The sequence below is a fragment of the Lycorma delicatula genome, chromosome 1 (genome assembly GCF_047948215.1).
Source record: "Lycorma delicatula isolate Av1 chromosome 1, ASM4794821v1, whole genome shotgun sequence".
In the NCBI taxonomy this organism is placed as follows: Eukaryota; Metazoa; Arthropoda; class Insecta; order Hemiptera; family Fulgoridae; genus Lycorma; species Lycorma delicatula.
In genome coordinates this window covers 1,193,434-1,214,261 of record NC_134455.1, presented here as the reverse complement: position 1 = coordinate 1,214,261, position 20,828 = coordinate 1,193,434, and the positions used below count along the sequence as shown (strand labels likewise).

General features: G+C 34.8%; 1 protein-coding gene across 4 annotated transcripts in view; it reads left to right on the top strand.

The window, feature by feature from the left end:
• The window catches only part of Mvl (solute carrier family member malvolio), a 188,118-nt gene that overhangs the window by 38,363 nt on the left and 128,927 nt on the right, over positions 1–20,828 (top strand). Inside the window, exon 2 of one of the 4 annotated variants that reach the window (XM_075354613.1) lies at positions 19,909–20,025. The exons of 2 other annotated variants lie outside the window; for them this stretch is intronic. In XM_075354613.1, coding sequence (XP_075210728.1) covers positions 20,008–20,025 — 18 coding nt within the window. In that variant the 5' untranslated portion in view covers positions 19,909–20,007. The remainder of the gene's footprint in view (positions 1–19,908; positions 20,026–20,828) is intronic. One more of the 4 variants, XM_075354680.1, reaches the window with a different exon arrangement.

Genomic DNA, 20,828 nt, shown 5'->3' with positions numbered 1-20,828 from the left:
CTGATTCATATATTTATCTGAGTAATGAGATTCCTTGCCTTATATTGTAAATGACTAAAAAAAAAAAAAATTGTTGCAATAGTCATCTTTCAAACGCTACATTTTAATCTAATTATTATAAAATGTGTACATTATTCTGTTGTGCATATGTACATTACTCATAAGCCATACCTAATGACAAATTATGGTTAATGTAGAATCATCAGTAGTAGTCATAGTTTTAATTCACTTGCTGATATCAAAAATAATAGTAGCAGTAGCAGTTATAAAAACTATATATAAAAATAATTTATATTGTTTCTGAAGTATAAATAAACTTTATAATTACTGTACATTGTTCACGATGATCAGATGTAAAATTATACAAAAACAAAAATCACATTTCCAGACATATTGAGCATAAGATTGATGTTCTTACTTACTTATTACAATTCTCATTCAATTATAGGCATATTCTCTCATCAGGTATGTTGTTTTAGGTAGATTTCACAAGAAAGCTACCTATTGGGTACCATGATTCAACTTCCGGAAAAACACAATAATAGATTCAGTATTCACTAATAATCTTATAAAGATGCTACAACCAATATAATAACAATAATGCCATAACCCAAAAATTCTAAAATTTAACCCAGAAAATTTGCACATGCGCACACACGATATATATATATACTTATAAATTTCTACTCAACATCAAGTATTATGTTGCTATTTCACAAACTTCAGTTGGATGTCAAAATCAAACTTAAAATTTCTTTCCCTCATTCTCATATATTCTTTGTAGAATAAGGAATAAACATACGAAGTAGATAGATTTGTAGCTATTTTACTTTTACTTTTTGATTGCTTTACCTTTAAATATACTACCCACTGTAGTCACATAATACTTTTTTTTTTTTTTTCTCAGCTCCCCTGGGCCGGACCGACTTGTTGGTATTACGCAACCCAGGGGAGTGTCTTTAAACTCAAATAGGCCTCCCCACCTACCGGCTGTATACTGGCATGGCTGGTCGGCCTACCGGTTAGCTCTTTTGAGAGTTCTTTATTATTATTGCCCTTTTGGACACCACGCCATACCTAGTGTGTCATGACGTGGTGCCAGGTCTTTTCGGTATTCAGTGTGCTGTTACCTGACTGTTACCCATGGAGTCCTTGGTGGCTCATCAGTGCCAACACATCGAGCATGTTGGACCTCACCAGCAAAGCTGTCCACCCAGTCCTATTCTAGCCAACACCTTGTCTTCTCTCATCGGAGTATTTCTGTAGTACGACTTATCTAACAAAACTAGCAATATTATTCCAGTCTAACTCGCTTCTTAGCATGTATTTAATTGTTGTCTCTGGAGTTATACCTGTGAGTGCCTTACTATGTCTAAGTATGTCCCACCTATTGCACTCAAAAAAGGTGTGCTCAGCATCATCTATCTCGTTGCAGTAGTTGCAAATTGGCTCTTCTCTCTTGCCTATTTTGTGCAGGTAGTTATTGAAGGAACCATGTCATGTAAAAAACTGCGATAGGTGATAATCAACCTCACCAAATCTTCTCGACAACCATGGTTTGATGTTGGGGATGAGGGTTCTCGTACATTGACCCCCACACCTTCCTGCGACCATCTTTCCTGCCAGATATTATAAACAGCATCCCTGACCTCTTGTTCTAGCTTGCCTTGTGCCCTCTCCACCCTCTTTTTTGCAGTTAGGTCAATAGGAGGTGCACCCAGTAACACGCACAGGGCTGCATAGGACACTGTCCTGTATGCGGACACGACACCTAGGAGCACACACCTGTGCGTCTTCGCTAGTCTCTCCTTGTCGCGCCTGATGGTGATAAAGTGCCACCAGGCCGGAACGACATACATAAGCGAAGACACGACGGTGGTAGCCAGTAAATGGCGCTTTGAGGCCCTAGGGGCATTCTGCGATGACATAATGATGTTTAAACTTTTTATCATCCTTTCTGCCTTGTTTCATACATTGTCTATGTGCTCAGTGTATTTACCGTTTTTCTGGAGGATAACTCCTAAGTACTTGATGTTATTCGCTTCTTCTATAGCATGACCATTAATAGAAATATTGAACGGTTCTAGCACTCTTCTACCCATAAAGGCAATACACCACCATTTTTCCGTAGATAGTTGCAGACCCCTGGACCTCAACCACTCCTGTATAGTGTCGATGGCCGCATACACCGTCTCCCACACCTCCAAGACCGTCCTTCCCTCTACGAGGACTGCAAGGTCATCTGCATAAGCCAGGACCTGGACGCCGACAGGAAACTCCTTCTGAAGTAGTTCATCTATAATCACCAGTCACAACAACGGACCCAGAACAGAGCCCTGCGGAACTCCACCGTGCATTTGAAAATGTACTGTTTCCTCCTGTGCTTCCACCAGACATCATCTGTTGGACAAGTAACATTCAATTTGTCTACGCAGGTATAGGCTGAGGCCCCTAGCCGCAATTGTGTCATTAATGTGACCCCAACCAATAGCTCCGAACGCGTTTTTTATGTCTAGTGACAGCATCAGTGGAATTCTCCTGGTTCGCCAAGTCCCTCTCTTCACCTCGTCGGCCCATCCCGAAATTCGGCAGATGGCCTGCACGGTGGATCGCCCTCGCATAAATCCGTACTGGTTAGGACTGATTCCGGCTCCCTCTTCTAGTTCTTTGATGATGCGGCCAGCCAGCATCTTTTCTACTAGCGTTCCCATCATGTTAAGGAGGCTCAGGGCTCTATAGGTTATATCTTCCTCTGAAGATGTACCTTTAGGTAGGAATATCACTCTGGCCTCCTTCCAGCAGTCGGGGAAGTCTCCGTTCTCCATGCCGTGGCTGGCAATCTCGAGCATCCCCCAGGGAGCCTTCTGAACCAGTCCCTTGATCACTGCTGCAGGAATCTTGTCCGGGCCAGGGCTCTTTTTGGTTGCCAAACTCCTCGTCACAAGTTGTAGCTCTGCCATGGTGAATCTTCTATTGTCGCAAGGTGTGGATCACATGATATCGGGCACTGTATGCGGGAATGAATAATACTGTAATGAACTAACTTTACTTGCCTTTTATAGGAAACAAATAATAAAGGGATACTCAAACATTATAAAAATTAAAAAAAATATAAGGGTAATATAATCAATAAACAACTGCTATGTAAAACATTGACTTTAATTTTTTTTAAATTAAAGGAAATGTTTTAGAAGTTTCCATGAATTATTGCTGTAGTAGATTATTTACAAACTTATTTTTATTCTTATGCTTTATTTTTCATATATAATTATTTACATGGATTTTAAACATGAACATAAGATAATTCATATTATTGTTTCTTATTATTATCTTTCATTTTCTTTTTGGTGAGGGAGTCAGCTTCTAAGAAATAACCCAACATCATATAAGATCACTCTGGTAATCTTTATTATTAATGTGATATAAAATTTATCATGCACATACAATTCACATACATATAAACAAATATTCATTCTCACTCATATCAGAAAAACTTTCATTAATAAAAATTGCATTTATTCAGAACTTTAAAACACAAACACTAATTAAAATATCACTATATAAACATAAAGTGTAAAAAGCCTTGTGAAATGTAAAACAAAGTAAAACATTAAAATATCATAGTCCAATGTATCACAGGAATGCTGCTGATTGAGAGAAAATTTCAGAACCTTAGAGACCTAAGAAAACTAACCTAATTTAAAACATCATCATTGTTACTAATTACAGTAAGATGATATTGACATAATATAAATGGTAAATTTCCTTGAGAAATTTTAAATTGGTTAATTACTTTGTTGTGGCTGGGTTGTATTGTAAGTGGATGGAAATGTCAGAATGCAAGTTTTACTGTTTGCAAAAGGGATAATAAATCTTACATTTCTCTATGATATTCTTGAATCTCAGGATTTTATATTATATTTCACAAATAGGTTAGTAATAAGTTCCGGGACATAATATTGGTGTGTTCAGTTCGAAAAGATGTTAAAGCCATCCGCTCTCTTCTATTGAGTCGACTGGAAAGATAGTTGGTATAACAATGAATTTCACCAATCAAAGTTTGTCGCCTCACTAGTTTGGCCAATTTTTTAACACCATCCCTTAACATATGCTTTAAATCACTTCACTGGACCACAATATGTTGATTAGCACTTTCTTTCTTAGTCACTTCATATACTGCTTTTTTGCCGTCAGTTTCAACATGTGCTTAGTAACAAAATTGGATCCTTTACCTTGAAGGAGTTGACAAAACAAAATGTCATCATGTACATGAGTATTATGAGAGGGTCTTTTCTGGATCACTATTAAGCAGTTGAGTGAGTCCTCACAACATTTAGCTCTTCTGAAAAAATATTAGTGCGAAGGGGTAGAACCTGTGTAACTGATTTTGTACCACAAAAGCACTTCTGCCATCTTTGTTTGTTTCTGATCCACCAGTAAAGGGGCATGTGTCATAGCCAGCCACTAGATCATTAAAAGATTTTTTGAGAAACTCAGTTGAAAACTTACTTTTTTGAATACTAGACAAATCCACATTGCAAGTTGAGTTTGGAAGAAGCCAAGAGAGCATCTTGTAGTGGAAAATTGATTACACTCCTAAAAAATGTAGACTAACTCTTCAGCTCTTAGTAGTGTAGTTGGATTTAGAAAGGACTTCATTGTGTCAAATAAATGCCTAAAGGATGCTGAGTAAATGAATAGTTTTTTATAAACTGAGGTAGAATCAAGATATTTACTAAATATTAGAATAGAACTTAGTACTAATAGTACTAGAATAGTACTTCATCCAAAACCCACAAAGGAAACCCAGTCTCTATATATAAACAGTGTGATTGGCTTGCCCTGAATACATCATTGATGAGTTGGATTTCAGCATGATGAACAACATCGAGAGCCTAAAAATGGTCAGTTCTTGGTTGAAGAATCCATAGTCCATTTTTCTTGGCCCAATGCAGTACATAAGTTCAAAAGTGCATGACGGTGAGTTCCCCAGTTGATGTTGGTTAGATATTTTATAATATTTAGGCTTTGCTAACATCTTGAGACAAGATTCTGTGTGTGGTTTTTTCATAATAATTTTTTATACAAAAATGACTCCTAAAAAACAGACTTCCTCTTGTATGTTAAAATGTGATTGAGTAATTTGAGAACAGAGTCAGGTTGATTTCTTATTGAAATGTTTGCAAGAGTCTTCTCCTTGGAGAAGTGAAATTTAGCAATGCAGCCAGTGAATATAAATAAATGAATTCAGTCTGGAATAAAAGAATAATTTAAAAATAATAGTGTGTATCTGTAGATGTAAATTAACTTCAAAGTACTATACTATGTTCCCATCATAAAAATAATTTACTTATTCTTAAATATCATATTTATTATTTCACTTCTTTATATCAATTTTTTTTTGTTTATTGTACATAAAATTCTTAGAACAAGAATAGTAAATTATGAAGACAATAAGAAATATACTAAAAATGGATAATGTATATTACATAAAAATGTAATTTTTCATAGAAGTTTTGACCTTGTCAGTATTTGAATTAAATAGGTTACAATTTCCTATTAAAGATATAAATTCCATATCACAAAAAATATTTCATATTTTTACAATATTTTTCACAATATAATCTTCTACAATTAATATGCAAAAGCCAAAGATGTTGTCTTTTTGCTTAAAGGTACTTTCTAAGTGTGGATGCACTTATTTTTAACTTTTCTGAAGTTTTGCATTTACAGATAAAGTAGATTATAATACCTTCATAATTTCAAAACTATTATTATTTTATAATATATATCTTCAGCAGGTAATCGTTTAGACAATCGATATATATCAATATATATCGTTTAGGTAATCGTTTTATGACCCCTGTTGGTTTCAGACTCACTTGAGTAGGTAAAAGTGAATAACCAAAGCTCTACACATGTTTTTTTTTTTTTAATTTTATTATTTTTCCTTTTTTCCCTTACTGAAGATAATCCTAAAATTTGTTTTAATGGGACTATAAAATTTAAACTATGATTTCTTTGAACCTCATAAAAAATATTTAAAAAAATTATTTTGTAATTTTTATCAATGCTATATTTATTTTAATAACGAGGACCCTGAGGTAATTGTATTTTTAAATATTAGGGAAGGAAAAATACAATTTTTTTTAAAAATTGAGCTTGGAAAAAAATAAAAATCCATAACCAATCCTATCATGTTTTAACAAAAATGAAGATTAGTTACAATCACTTTTCTTCTTTCTTCATTCTCTACATTTACATACTATATTTCACTGTCCCATATGAAGGTATCTTGTACACTACCTGAGTTGATTGATATACAGAATGTCCAGAAACTCTTATGCTAAACATTTTTAATTATTTTGTTAAATGCAAGTTTGTTTTTACCAAGAGCTAATCAAATTAAAGTCAGACTGTTTGGTATTTCTTAGTCAGACTGTTTGATTTTTCAGGTCTCAAGTCACTCCTGAAAATGGCATAATCACTCTTAAAAAATAACAATCATCCCATGACAAGCTTATAAGGTGGTTTCTCATTAAAGTTGAATTTGGTACATCGATTGGTTTCACATTGCCTTCTTCACTGAGCCATACATACAACTTTATACCAGTACACCCAGTCCACCAAAATGCAAAGGATATTACGAAAGTGACAACTTCACTTCTGATTACCAAAGGAACTAGCTTTGTTGTGAAACTTTCAAAAAAAGCAAATGTAACTAGTGTCTTTTTACACGATTGCCCAAAAAGGAATGTAATGTATTTAGGGTATATGTATGTATGTAAGTATATATGTTTGTTCTACCCACAACAGCTCAATGACTGAAACAGTTTAAATGTATGACTCCCACTTTGGAATCCTTATGTTATTCTTATGTACACTACAAATCCTTACGTACAGAGTGTTATGGACTATATAAATATGTACATATATATTTATGTATAGTAGTGGTGGAGAGTTGCAGATTGAAGCACAAACTTTAATGAATTAAATTAATGAACTGTGAGCCTCTATCTCTGTGTGTACTGGGTTTGAACTGAATGATTCAAATCAATCAAATGAATAATATTACAAAATAATTAAATTAGATTTGTATTAAATAGAATAAAATAATATTAAATAAATTTAAAAAAATTTAGCCTCTTGATGGCTATCCTGCATGAAGAGCTCCCAGTGTTGCAGTGCTCGTAACTTTACAAAGTTTACTGTTGATGATAGCATTCCATTTGCTCTGCCACTCATCACAAACCATCCTTTTCAGAAAACAGACAAGATTGTTCAAAATAATACGATTTGTGAAAGGAGGCTGCAAACAATTCCAATATGGCTGGGGATCTAGCCATATAGATCCCTTATAGATCTATATATGGGATCTATAGATCCCATATAGATATAGCCACGTGTGTTATACTGAGTCATTTCAGAAATAATAAACTGTAACTCATAGATAATAACATATCTAGAGTATATGTCACTAATTGCATGTAAGGCACTCATGGAATCTGAACAGTCAAGTACGTGAAGTGCAGACAAGTACAGAAAAATACTTAATAGTCAGTTGATAATTTTAACTGAAAATTTATTTATAAATTTTAATGTCTGTTATTTAATAACTTAAGGAACATTTCATAAAAAACTACAATATCTTTTAATTTTCACAAGTATATGTACTTCATTTTAGGCAATAACACTTAATAATCCTTCTTTGAAGTTCTGCTTATCTACATCTGCTTCCCAACACTTTAGAAGATTAGCTAGTTCATTAGGTTCACCGCTTTCACTACATGCTCAGATATGCTTAATAATAATAATAATAACTGCTGCGGAAAACTTTCCAAAAGAAGAAAAAACTGTCTATGCATGGCTCTGAGAACAAGTCAAAAATTGATCGACTCATATTCAGATTGTGTAAAAAGCTAGTTTTATTTTTCTGTCACATTTTTGCATGAAGTCACTGTGATATGCTGCTGTTGTGGAATTCAATTTGTCATGATAATTCCTCATAAGTAAAGATCACCTTCATCTATTTGATCTTTGATTGTGCTTATCAATATATTTTTGGGTCTGAATGAGGATGAACTACTCCACGCATTTGATTGCAATTTCAGTTCTAGTTCAAAGACACATGTCTTACCAGAAGCACAATTTAAAAAAAATATTTTACCTTTAATAAGAAGTCTTTTTTTAAATGATGAAGTTATTTATAAGATATCAGTTTTTTTTAATATTTTCTAAAAATTTAAGAAAAGCCTATTAGATTTATTAATAAATTCAAAAAATATATCATTGTGTATAAGATTAATACAGCACAAGTTTTTAATGGTACCTAATGAGAGACTTAAAAGGGAGAAACAAATTTTCTTATTATCTTGAACTAATATTTTACACTTAATACAAAGTTTTTTAATGTTAGCAATATTTTAATGCATAATAAAATTACATATTATCACAATTAAATACTAGTATACTTAAGAGATCTATCACAAAATAATTTACCAAATTCATTATTAAATATCTTATCATTACAAAGTATAAAATTTCCTTATAGTATTTTATATAAGAAGATTATTTCATAATATATTTAATAGTTCATTCATTCATTCACAGTGTTCTGTCATTAAGGCAGGTCCTGTCACAACTGCTGCTCTCCACCTTATTCTACCCTTTTCTGACCTCTTTGTTTCAGCATATTTTCTCTTTTCCATAATCCCATCCATCATTTGAAATCTCTTCCTACCTTTTTCTTTCCTTTCATTCACCAAGCTTTCTATTGCATCCACTAATAAAATCTTATTATTATACAATTTCCTAGCCAGTTCCTTTTCTTATATTTAATCACATTTAGCATTTTCCTGTTCTTTCCGATTCTCCTTAATACTTCCTCATTTGTTACATGGTGTTGCCAGCTGACGTTTATCAATATACACCACATCCACATCTCAAAAACCTCAATTCGTTTTCTGTCTGCCTTTCTCATCGTCCATGTTTCATCATAGAGCCATGTTTCATCCATTGAGCATCACACTTCAAATAAAATATTTCATTAATCTCTTCCTCAATGCAGTTTAACTTTTACTCTTTCACAAAAAGTTTAACTTTTCACACAGCAGTCTTCCCTTCTTATTAAATGCCTCCTTACTTCTTGGTATTCTTGTTTCAATTTCTACAGTGCAAGTCAGGTCATCGGTTATAAAACTCTCTAAGTACTGAAATTTCTTCACCTGCTCTAAAACTTCATTTCGTATCTTAATCTCAATCCTCTCCTCTTTTCCACCAAACACCATACATTTTGTCTACTGTTTGTTGGTCCTCAGCAAGCTTCATTTAAATCATCAAGCATTTCATTTAATTTACTTGGGCTCTCTGCTAGTACCACCATGTTATCAGCAAAACATATACATTCTATTCTTCTTCCCTGATCTTTATTGCTCTTTTCCTATTTAGACAGCAGTTAACTATTTCTTCCAGATAAATACTAAACAGTATTCGTGATATGTAGCATCCCTGCCTCACTCCCTTTCCAATCGCTATTCTTCCTGTGATTTCGTCCCTTACCCTCACTTTTATTCTGGTTATAGTACAGCTCTTTTATTAGTCACCTCTCTTTCCAGTCAACTCCCTTGTTTTCCAAAATTTAATAGTAGAATTATTATAAATTATTTTTAATTTAATTAGTGAAGGAAGTAAAAACCGACACAAATTTTCACACTGGATAATATTTGCAATCTGCTTTAACAATTTCAGCCATATTTTTGCTGTTCTCAACCAATTTGAATAAATAAGGTGTCATTTTATTTACAATAAAACTATTTCATATATATATATATATATATATATATATATAACATAATTCGATAAAGCTAATATTTACAGCATCCGTAATGATTAAAAAATATTAATTCCCCACCATTTTGGAATTTTCAAACTTATACATTTTGTAGATGTTGTTGGGTAGATGTAGATCAGATTTCATTAAAATATCTTAATATATTCTTAAAGTATACATTTTTACTGAAAATACACAAAATGGCGGACAGAGGGGAAATGAAATCGTATAGGAGATTTGTTCGAAAGAACTTTTTTTTATTTTCATGTCTGAATCAGTTCCTTAAATTTAATTAAGACGTCCCGGAACACTATGTATAATTTAACTTTTTGTGTACATCTTTTTATTGTTTTTATCAAGGTATATTATTGTTAAATAGATAAATCTTTACTCTGATCTGAACATAAATTTCATTATATGCATCACTTAGATATAAATAAAATATAAATTTAAAAACAAATGTACGATAAAAAATAGAAGTGTTTAGTCCATATTACTTAATTAAATACAAACACAAAAAATAATGTTAAGCTAAATATATTAAGTATAAAAATTCACTATAAAATAATTCGCAATTTAGATGACGCTATTGAAAATTATTTTAAGAAATGTTTATGAACGGGATGCAGATAAATTGTGATTTTTTTTTATTTCTTTTAATTAATATTATTTAAAAATTCATAACAAAATAATATTTTTCCTTGAACTAAAAACGTTCAATTATATTTAAATAAATTGGGAAAATTTTCAAATAATTCGGCAGTTTATTAAAAGTGGCAACAGAATTATAATAAGCTTGATTTTTTCCGTAATCTGAGTACTGTGTTAAGTTATACGAAAACAGGATCCGTTGCATAGACCCACCGGGTTGGTCTAGTGGTTAACGCGTCTTCCCAAATCAGCTGATTTGGAAGTCGAGAGTTCCAGCGTTCAAGTCCTAGTAAAGCCAGATATTTTTAATAAGCTTGATTTTTTCCGTAATCTGAGTACTGTGTTAAGTTATACGAAAACAGGATCCGTTGCATAGACCCACCGGGTTGGTCTAGTGGTTAACGCGTCTTCCCAAATCAGCTGATTTGGAAGTCGAGAGTTACAGCGTTCAAGTCCTAGTAAAGCCAGCTATTTTTACACGGACTTGAATACTAGATCGTGGATACCGGTGTTCTTTGGTGGTTGGGTTTCAATTAACCACACATCTCAGGAATGGTCGAACTGAGAATGTACAAGACTATACTTCATTTACAGTCATACATATCATCCTCATTCATCCTCTGAAGAATTATCTAAACGGTAGTTACCGGAGACTAAACAGGAAAAAAGAGAGAGGAAATAAGAGAGAGGTTCCCGTTGCCTAACCCACCGGGTTGGTCTAGTGGTGAACGCGTCTTCCCAAATCAGCTTATTTGGAAGTCCAGCGTTCAAGTCCTAGTAAAGCCAGTTATTTTTACACGGACTTGAATACTAGATCGTGGATCCCGTTGTTCTTTGGTGGTTGAGTTTCAATTAACCACGCATCTCAGGTATGGTCGAACTAAGAATGTACAAGACTACACTTCATTCACACTCATACATATCATCCTCTGAAGTATTATCTAAACGGTAGTTACCGGAGGCTAAACAGGAAAAGAGAGTAGGGTAGACATAATACGAGTATTACTGACCACGTGGATAAAATTCCATGTGAATATTATTACAACTGTGAATATTATTTGAGCTATCATACAATTTCAATTCTTTTTAAATAATTATCTTCAAGTACAGATACTGTTATCTCGTTTTTTTTAAGTGGAATACGTGTGGGAAGATTTAGATGTTGGGGAATAATTTTTTTTATTGTACATTGGAAAGTACGCTTATATGATTTCTTTTTTTATTATTAAACGTTTTGTAAGTTCTTTTATTTGATTTTTGATTATGTACACTGCAAATTTACTATTTTTTTTTTTTTTTTTTTTTATGGAAATACGTTTTTTTATTAAAATATACCTCTTTCATAGCTAGAATTTATATGAAAATATAAAAGTGTGTGATATCAATTATTTCACTGTAAATTGGAATATAATCTTTATATACTGTCTACTTTGAATATTATAAGATTTATAAGTTTTTGTTCTTAATTTTTTTATACTAAGATTATTACAACTATATTACTTTAGGATTATATACGGAAGACAGTCTTTGGCAATGAGTTTTGTCTAACTCCAATAACACTGATATACAAAATAAAACCTTTTTAATGTTTAAGTGTGATACCTTTGCATTTTTTTTTGCGTAGATTACAAATCTGTAATTAGAAACTTTCTATCACCCTTACTGTAATGAAAATGGCACATTAAAGGCATATAAAAATTAATATACCACAACTAATGTTGTGGTATATCGTGTACTTTCGTTAAAACTTCTTGGCTGATGCTCTCCTTTTTTGGGTAGCCTCAGTTACATCTCGAATTAAAGTCCAAGACTAATCATCTACCATATTAACACACCATTTGCCTTTGTAGAGGTTTTCAAACACTAAAATATCTTGATGGAAACATTTACCATCACTTACTACCCCTTTTCTTTTGGTGGAAAGAAATCCAGTTGTGAATATAGGAAATGGGCTTTTAGTGATTTCGTTCAGGTGCAACGCACCGCTGCCTTGCGAGTCGCTTCCGCGTATCAGACGGTTTTCGACGTTGCCGTTCTGGTGGTCGCCGGCCTTATACCCATTGCTGTTTTGGCAAGGGGGCGCCAGGCGGCCTACAGGAGGCGACGGCCAGGCAAAGACTGGGAGACAGTTGCCGGGGAGAAACGGACTCGCACGTTCCTCGCCTGGAAGAGTCCTGGGACCGCAAGTCTTCTTATTCCTCTGGTCAGACCATGTACAGACGGGCGGCATGGAAAGGTGGAGTACGAAATAACTCAGTTTTTAATGGGTCACGGGTACTTCCGCGCATATTTCCATGCTATAGGGGAAGCGCCGTTCCCCGACTGCCACTGTTGCACTTTTATAAATTTTATACGGATTGAAGTATTTAAATATTAATATTTATTGCAAGAGACAGTGACTTCACTGTTTTATGAAAAAGTCTTTTCAAATTGTGTTTTGGATCCTATATAATTTGAAATCATTTCATCACACTCATAAAGGAAGGACATATTTCACTTTTTACATTGCATGCAAATACTCTTTGATACTACTCTATATTCATTCTTGTCTCAAAAAGGGGGGTTTAAAAATTACCGATTTACTTTTAACAGGTTTTTTACTACCAGTCTAATGTGCGATGGCATTTTTATTCTTTATTTAAATAACTTAATAAAAAGTCATAATTTTGCCTGATTAGACAATAATAATAATTATTATTTTTACAGATGGTCTTCTCTTGCCCCTTTTAGCCGTGGTAAACTTCTTAAGATAAATAATCTAAGCGGGAAAGTCTTATCGAATGGAAGAGAAGTGCAGCAGCACAGTACATAAAAACCTTAATATGCTGCACAAATCTATAAGAACACATTTAAAAACACTTCTTGTGCAGTTTTGTGCAAGAACGGCGACTTTTTGCGCAAGAACAACGCCCTCATTATTTCACAGTTAGAAACACAATACATTCGATTGACGAGTAGAAGCTACACACAAGCATCAAATTTCAATTCATTCACTACTCTAACTCATTTCATAAGCGCGTATGAAAAATACACTATTCAACATAACCTACATTTTTTTCAACCTTATATTGAGCGTAACAACTCAACCAATCTTCTAAAATTTTCACATCCACAATTTCAGAAACATTGATACAGCATATTTAGGTTTCAATGAAATTGGTTTAATAGTTTTGGAGATTTTCAAGCCACAAAATTTTATACATAGGCCTGTTGAAGGAAACCCTAATTTAAGTGAATGGTATTTTCACACTCCTAATTCAAAACGTAAAGAAAATTCATTTTCACTCCCCACTCACACTACACAACCGAAATTAACACGTATTTTTCTTCGAAAAATCGGGTCCGAGCAATACTAAGACAACTCTATTGTAGCTTAAAAATTAAAACAACATACATGTTAAGTTGTAGAGCGAGTATGGACTGTATTTTGAAATGATGGTTGAGATGATGAAATGAATTAAAACATATTCTTCTTGAATAATTAAATTTAATCTGCCACATTAGACATTTTTTGAACATCAAGAACTACAAGTCATATTAGACTGATGAATAAATGACACATTAGTCAGAATAATACCATTGAACATTATCAGTAAAAACTATAAGCTACATTAGACTTTAAACTACTTTTTTTTTTGTCTTCAGTCATTTGACTGGTTTGATGCAGTTCTCCAAGATTCCCTATCTAGTGCCAGTCGTTTCATTTCAGTATACCCTCTACATCCTACATCCCTAACAATTTGTTTTACATATTCCAAACGTGGCCTGCCTACACAATTTTTTCCTTCTACCTGTCCTTCCAATATTAAAGCGACTATTCCAGGATGCCTTAGTATGTGGCCTATAACTCTGTCTCTTCTTTTAACTATATTTTTCCAAATGCTTCTTTCTTCATCTATTTGCCGCAATACCTCTCATTTGTTACTTTATCCACCCATCTGATTTTTAACATTCTCCTTAGCATCGCATTTCAAAAGCTTCTAATCTTTTCTTCTCAGATACTCCGATCGTCCAAGTTTCACTTCCATATAAAGCGACACTCCAAACATACACTTTCAAAAATCTTTTCCTGACTTTTAAATTAATTTTTGATGTAAACAATTTATATTTCTTACTGAAGGCTCGTTTAGCTTGTGCTATTCGGCATTTTATATCGCTCCTGCTTCGTCCATCTTTAGTAATTCTACTTCCCAAATAACAAAATTCTTCTACTTCCATAATCTTTTCTCCTCCTATTTTCACATTCAGTGGTCCATCATAAACTATCCATCGTACGAGACTAACTCGCCGGCCAGCGCTAGTAGATGCTAGAGTGCAGCACCAACCGGCTCAACATGGAACGGAGCAATACGTGAATGAGAATTTAGCACTTCTTAGCAGTATATAAACAAAATACATAGTTAAATAGATTAAATCTACTCGTATATAATAGCTATTCTATATTTATCTTAAATTTAATGTGATGTGCGATATAATAATAATATATTGTAAATTAATTTAATAATAATTCACAATTTTTTTATAACAAATTCATATTTTACGACATATGCTAAACTTGAATTTGACTAGTCTTTGTTTTAAATTTTAATATCGTCGTAAAAGCTTAAGAATAACTATTAAAATAGTTTTTAGTAATATTTCACGAGTTGGAAATTACACTGACAGTCATCTATTCTTAGAATTAATTATCTTGTGTTATATTCAACTGTAATTCCCCTTTTAAAAGTATAATACCGTAAATATAACTTGAATCATTCTATAAGAATTAGTACATACGTTTTAAAGATGGAATGTAAAAAATTCAGAACCGTAGTACCAAACTATTTTAAATATATACTTGTAGTTTATAGATATAACCAGGAAAAATGAGATTTTTTTATCCCGGCGAAGCAGCAGGAACATTTCTGTTTACTTGTGCTAATGAAAGATAGGATAATCAAGAGTAATACAGTTGTTTTTATCGCAAATATACTATTTTATTATTATTATTATTATTATTATATATATATATATATATATATATATATATATATATATATATATATATATATATACATTTTTTTTTTAATTCTGAAGCTTGGCCACAGAGGCCTATAATCTGTTTATTGCATTTAATCACAGTTACAGGGAAAAATTACATTATTTTTAATCACAATATTTTATACACTACTAAAAAGCTTCACAACCTTTAGAAATCTGAGTCTATTGCTAGCTAGCTGTTTATTCACAAGGTCTTCTTTGATGATGTCTTGCAGCGCGCATCTGGATCTTAGAAAGGTGTGAAGATTAGTCTTCATAGTCTTCAATGATGTACTTAGGCTTCCACAAGACTAGATAGGTTGTTGTAATCCTTGAAATAGGTAGGATGAAGTTAGGCGTCTATGTCCAATTCTTAGCCTGGTACTTCTAGGCCTGGTAAAGCTTCCGTAACAGCGACCTCTGCAACACGTTCCCCTTCTTCCTCCGACAAATTATTGTCAGGTTGTAGAACGGAGTTTACAATTTCTTCGTCGGTCATGTAACCGGGTCATGACAATTAAACACCCGGTCATGGCAACGGGTGTTTAATTGTCTTCATGAACCCACTCATTGAGATCACTTACAGACAATTCTTGCCCGGTTGAATTAGACAATTCCAGTGCGTGTTGGGGTGTTCGTCAGCAAAAATATGAACATTTCCTGTTTCAGTGTCTTCTGTATTACTCTGTGACAATACCGATCAACAATTTCTAATTGTAATAGAATTTACGTTACTCCATGCTGTTCCAGTGCTGTATACAACATTTGTTTAATGATACAGTTTTAAGAAATTCTGTTACTTGTAATTCTGAGTTAACGATAGCGGTCAGTAGCTCTCGTCGGTAATAAGCTTTAAACTCCTCAGTTTAATGGTTGGATCAAATACTGGCTGGTGTTCTTGGATAAAAACATTGCGATTATTTTCCCATCTTTAGATTTCAGCAAGTCAGTAGGCGGATGAGCAAAGCAATTGCCAAGAAATAATAATAAAGCTTTATCTTCCAATTTTCGAACTCGTAAATAATTTTTGCTATGTGAAAATGCAGAGAGCCACATATTTTACTGCGCAGTGCAGGTGAGGAAGCGATTGATAGATTATACAAACTGGTGTGTAATATTTATGAAAAAGGGGAATTTCCGTCAGACTTGAAAAAAGTGTTATAGTCATGATACCAAAGAAAGCAGGGGCAGATAAATGTGAAGAATACATAACAATTAGTTTAACTAGTCACAAGTTGTTCAGAAACAATGAACGGCATAGATGAAGTCCTACGCAAGAACTATCGCATGAAAATAAACAAGAAAAAAACAAAAGTAATGAAATGTAGTAGAAATAACAAAGATGGACAGCTGAATGTGAAAATAGGAGGAGAAAAGATTATGGAGGTAGAAGAATTTAGTTATTTGGGAATTAGAATTACTAAAGATGGATGAAGCAGGAGCGATATAAAATGCCGAATAGCACAAGCGAAACGACCCTTCAGTAAGAAATATAATTTGTTTACATCAAAAATTAATTTAAACGTCAGGAAAAGATTTTTGAAAGTGTATGTTTGGAGTGTCGCTTTATATGGAAGTGAAACTTGGACGATCGGAGTATCTGAGAAGAAAAGATTAGAAGCTTTTGAAATGCGGTGCTATAGGAGAATGTTACAAATCAGACGGGTGGATAAAGTGACAAATGAAGAGGTATTGCGGCAAATAGATGAAGAAAGAAGCGTTTGGAAAAATATAGTTAAAAGAAGAGACAGACTTATAGGCCACATACTAAGGCATCCTGGAATAGTCGCTTTAATATTGGAAGGACAGGTAGAAGGGAAAAATTGTGTAGGTAGGCCACGTGGAATGCAAAGTTGGCAGGAGTTTATTACTCCCTACTCCATCGCAGAACCTGGACAGAGTCCCTTGCTGCTGGATCATTCTAATCGGGCTTGTTTTTTTAAAAGGGTTAATTTTAAATAGCGGGTCTAATTTTTTCAAGTTTTGTTTATTATTATTTAGTGTTTTAGGACGGATTTAATTGCATTCCAATCCGTTGTTAAACCAGCGTTATCGAACCCATTTTACGGGCCGACCGCGGAAGGCTAGGCTTATAAAGCCTGTCCTCCCGACGTAATTCCCCTTCAGACCGTCCACTGAAGTCCTTTCGGTGCTAACTCTTTAATAGGCTAGCAGGAATACACCACAACGGGGCACTACCTGTAAGGAGGGAGCAATGCCTCCCCTTTTCCGGAGGAGTCGCAATTGCTGGGTTGTTTTATCTTACTGTAAGTTTTGAAAAGGAGAGGTTGTGTAGAAGCTCTTTATCCGCTTCTGGTATGGCTGCCCTTCAGGACGCATCTCTGCTGGGCTCTGTTCCGGACTCCAGTCCGTGATGTTGAGACGAGTGGCTGGTCTTCCTTCTTCTTCATCTTCATCTTCTCCCTCTTCTTCTTCCGAAGACCTCTTCGTTCTTCTTTGGCCTGCACTTTCCAAGAATTGGTAGTAACCGAAGTTACATACCATTAACCTTGGAATGCCCGAAGCCCCGAAGGGCTGAACGGGGGAAAGTGCAGGTTTCTTCGTTCTTCTGTGCTGTCAGTGGCTGCTGGGCAGGTGACTGCTGAGCAGGTGTCTGCTGGGCAGGTGGCTGCTGGGCTCGTTCCCTCTTTCTTCTTTCTTGAAAGCAAAGGAAAGTAATAGGGAACTTACAAATGGTGATACCTATTCGCGATCGCGGTTTTGGAGCGGCGATTTTCTGGAAAGAAGTAAACAGAAATTACTCACTCCACGTAATTATTAACCTTCAGACACACGTGTGTCTGAGAAGGGGTTGGGGGGACCGCGTGGCCGCAGTGAAGAAACCATTTGTTTTTGTGGTGGCTGTTGGTATCTGCAACAAAAGAAGCAGAACCACACACGAAAAAAAAAAAAAAAAATTTAATTTTTACTTTTCTTTCGACTGGCAGGATGAGACGGCACGACGAGTCGTTCCACATCCACGTTTCTCCCGTTTCTGAAACAAGAGAAACAGAACAAAACACACGCGGAAAAAAAAAATTTTTTAAATTTTAAAAATTATGACCGCGTTTTTGTTTTATGCGCGACTTACCGTATTTGACGTCTTCAAACTATATAACTCGCGAAAACTATTCACTCGCGACCCCGGAAACGCGTCTGACGCACTATTCCGTTTATGGCTCATGCGATATGGAGGCCCCTAGGCCTGGTTTGTCGATTTTCGGCTACCGCACCGCACCATCACGGTGGTTCGTCCAGTACGGCGTGAGGCCGCTTCCTTACAACTGTCGGAGTTGGGTCCTCTCGGCAGATGTCCCGAAGATGACTGTGTTCGGACACAGCCGCTCTCCCGAACAGTCTGCGCGCCTGCGCCACCCCCACCTCGGACACGGATTGAAATCTCGCATCAGATCGGAGAGTGGCGTTCCTGACGAACCACGGAGCTCCAAAGATCGTCCGCAACGCGATGTTTTGGACGGCCTCGATCTTCTTTTGAAGCGAGGAGCTCAACACTGCCCCCCATGCCGGGTAAGCATATGTTAGAATCGGCAGTACGTACAGCCGAAAAATGAGAAGCTTAGTTGCCAGTGGGTACGGGCTGGCACTGTTCAGCACTGGGTATAGCGAGGCTCTGGCGGCCTTAGCCCTCCGGGTCGCATAATTTACATGTTCGCCGAAGGTAAGCCGCCTGTCCAACACCACCCCCAGGTACTTAACTGTTTTCTCAAAAGGGATTTTCTCCCCTGAGATTTCCAGCTCTCTGGTCGGTTTTCGTGTCTTGCATGTGAACAACACGGCCACCGATTTTTCACCGTTGACCCTGATTCTCCACATGTCGAGCCACGGTTCCACCAAGTCCAGCTGCCTTTGGAGCCTCCGGACCGCGTAATCCACATTTCCGGATTCGTAGAAATATGCCGTGTCGTCTGCGTAAAGGGCCGTTTTGACCCCTTCCGACAGCGGCATATCGTTCACGTACAAAGTGTACAAGAACGGGGAAAGTATTGCTCCTTGGGGAACCCCAGCGGCTATTTCTCTGGTGGAGGAAATCGTTTCCCCTACGCGCACGACAAAATGTCGGTGTAGGCCACGTCTGGAATACGTAAAACAAATTGTTAGGGATGTACGATGTAGAGGGTATACTGAAATGAAACGACTAGCACTAGATAGGGAATCTTGGAGAGCTGCATCAAACCAGTCAAATGACTGAAGACAAAAAAAAGTTTAGTTTTATTGAATAATATTTTTGGGTATTCCCAAGGCTTTAAAATTGGTGGTGACTAATTGACAGATGTTGTATTAGAAGAGTATTGTTGAAAATTTAAACGAATTTATGGTGGGTTTTACACCAATATCGAATACAGTGGTAGGATGACTAGCATTTCTTCATCCTATTTTATTTTTTTCAGATATTCAGATATTTTTTGGGGGACAGATTATAATCCGCGTTATAGCGGAGTTGTACTCTAATAAGGAAATACATCTGTAATTAGATAGATCTACAGTAGATGTATGTAAGTACCAAGGTATGTAATTACGTGATTCACGTTTCTTATGTGCATATAATAAATTTACATAACACATTCGTTATAGCCTATTTTAATCAAAGATAACAAAGCAGAAAACTATGACGAAACTTTAAAATACGCAATTTTAATTGATAATTTTTTCATTATAAATGGCTTATTTAATTTTACAATGCATAAACTTTTCAATTAAATTTTTTATTAGAAAAATGCGATGTAGCTCAATCGTAGTATTATAAGCACGTTTATGATTATAAATTTTTTTTTTAAATTGTGATGACTTCATTATATAATTAAATAGTTCGATAATCTCAGAAACGGCATTTTATTCATATCTCTATTAATAATTCCATTTATCTTTAGTTAAGGAAAATAGGCAAAAAATATTTTGTTATAGTATTCCGTAGCGAAATCTAACTCGACTCGCCCAAACGACGTAACATCAGACTTAACTGCGTACTTTTTTTAATAGCATCCATCTTTTCTGCGTCGTAAATCATTTGACTTGTTCGATAATTTTCCAAATTCTTTCTGTTCCGTACTAATCTTTCAACCCCTACACATTTCTTACATCCTGTACTCCCCCAGTTATCTGTTTTACTTTTTCCAGTATTTTTCTTTCTACTCTTCTACACATTCCTCTTTAATCAAATTAAACCTGGATGTCTTTACAGTTCGTCAAACTATATTCGTGGTTGTATATTTTATAAAAAACTATTTTTACTTCGTAAGAAATATTAGTTTTTTAAGATTCTACCACAAACATTTCTTTTCTAATCTTTTAAAGTTTGTTACTACAAACA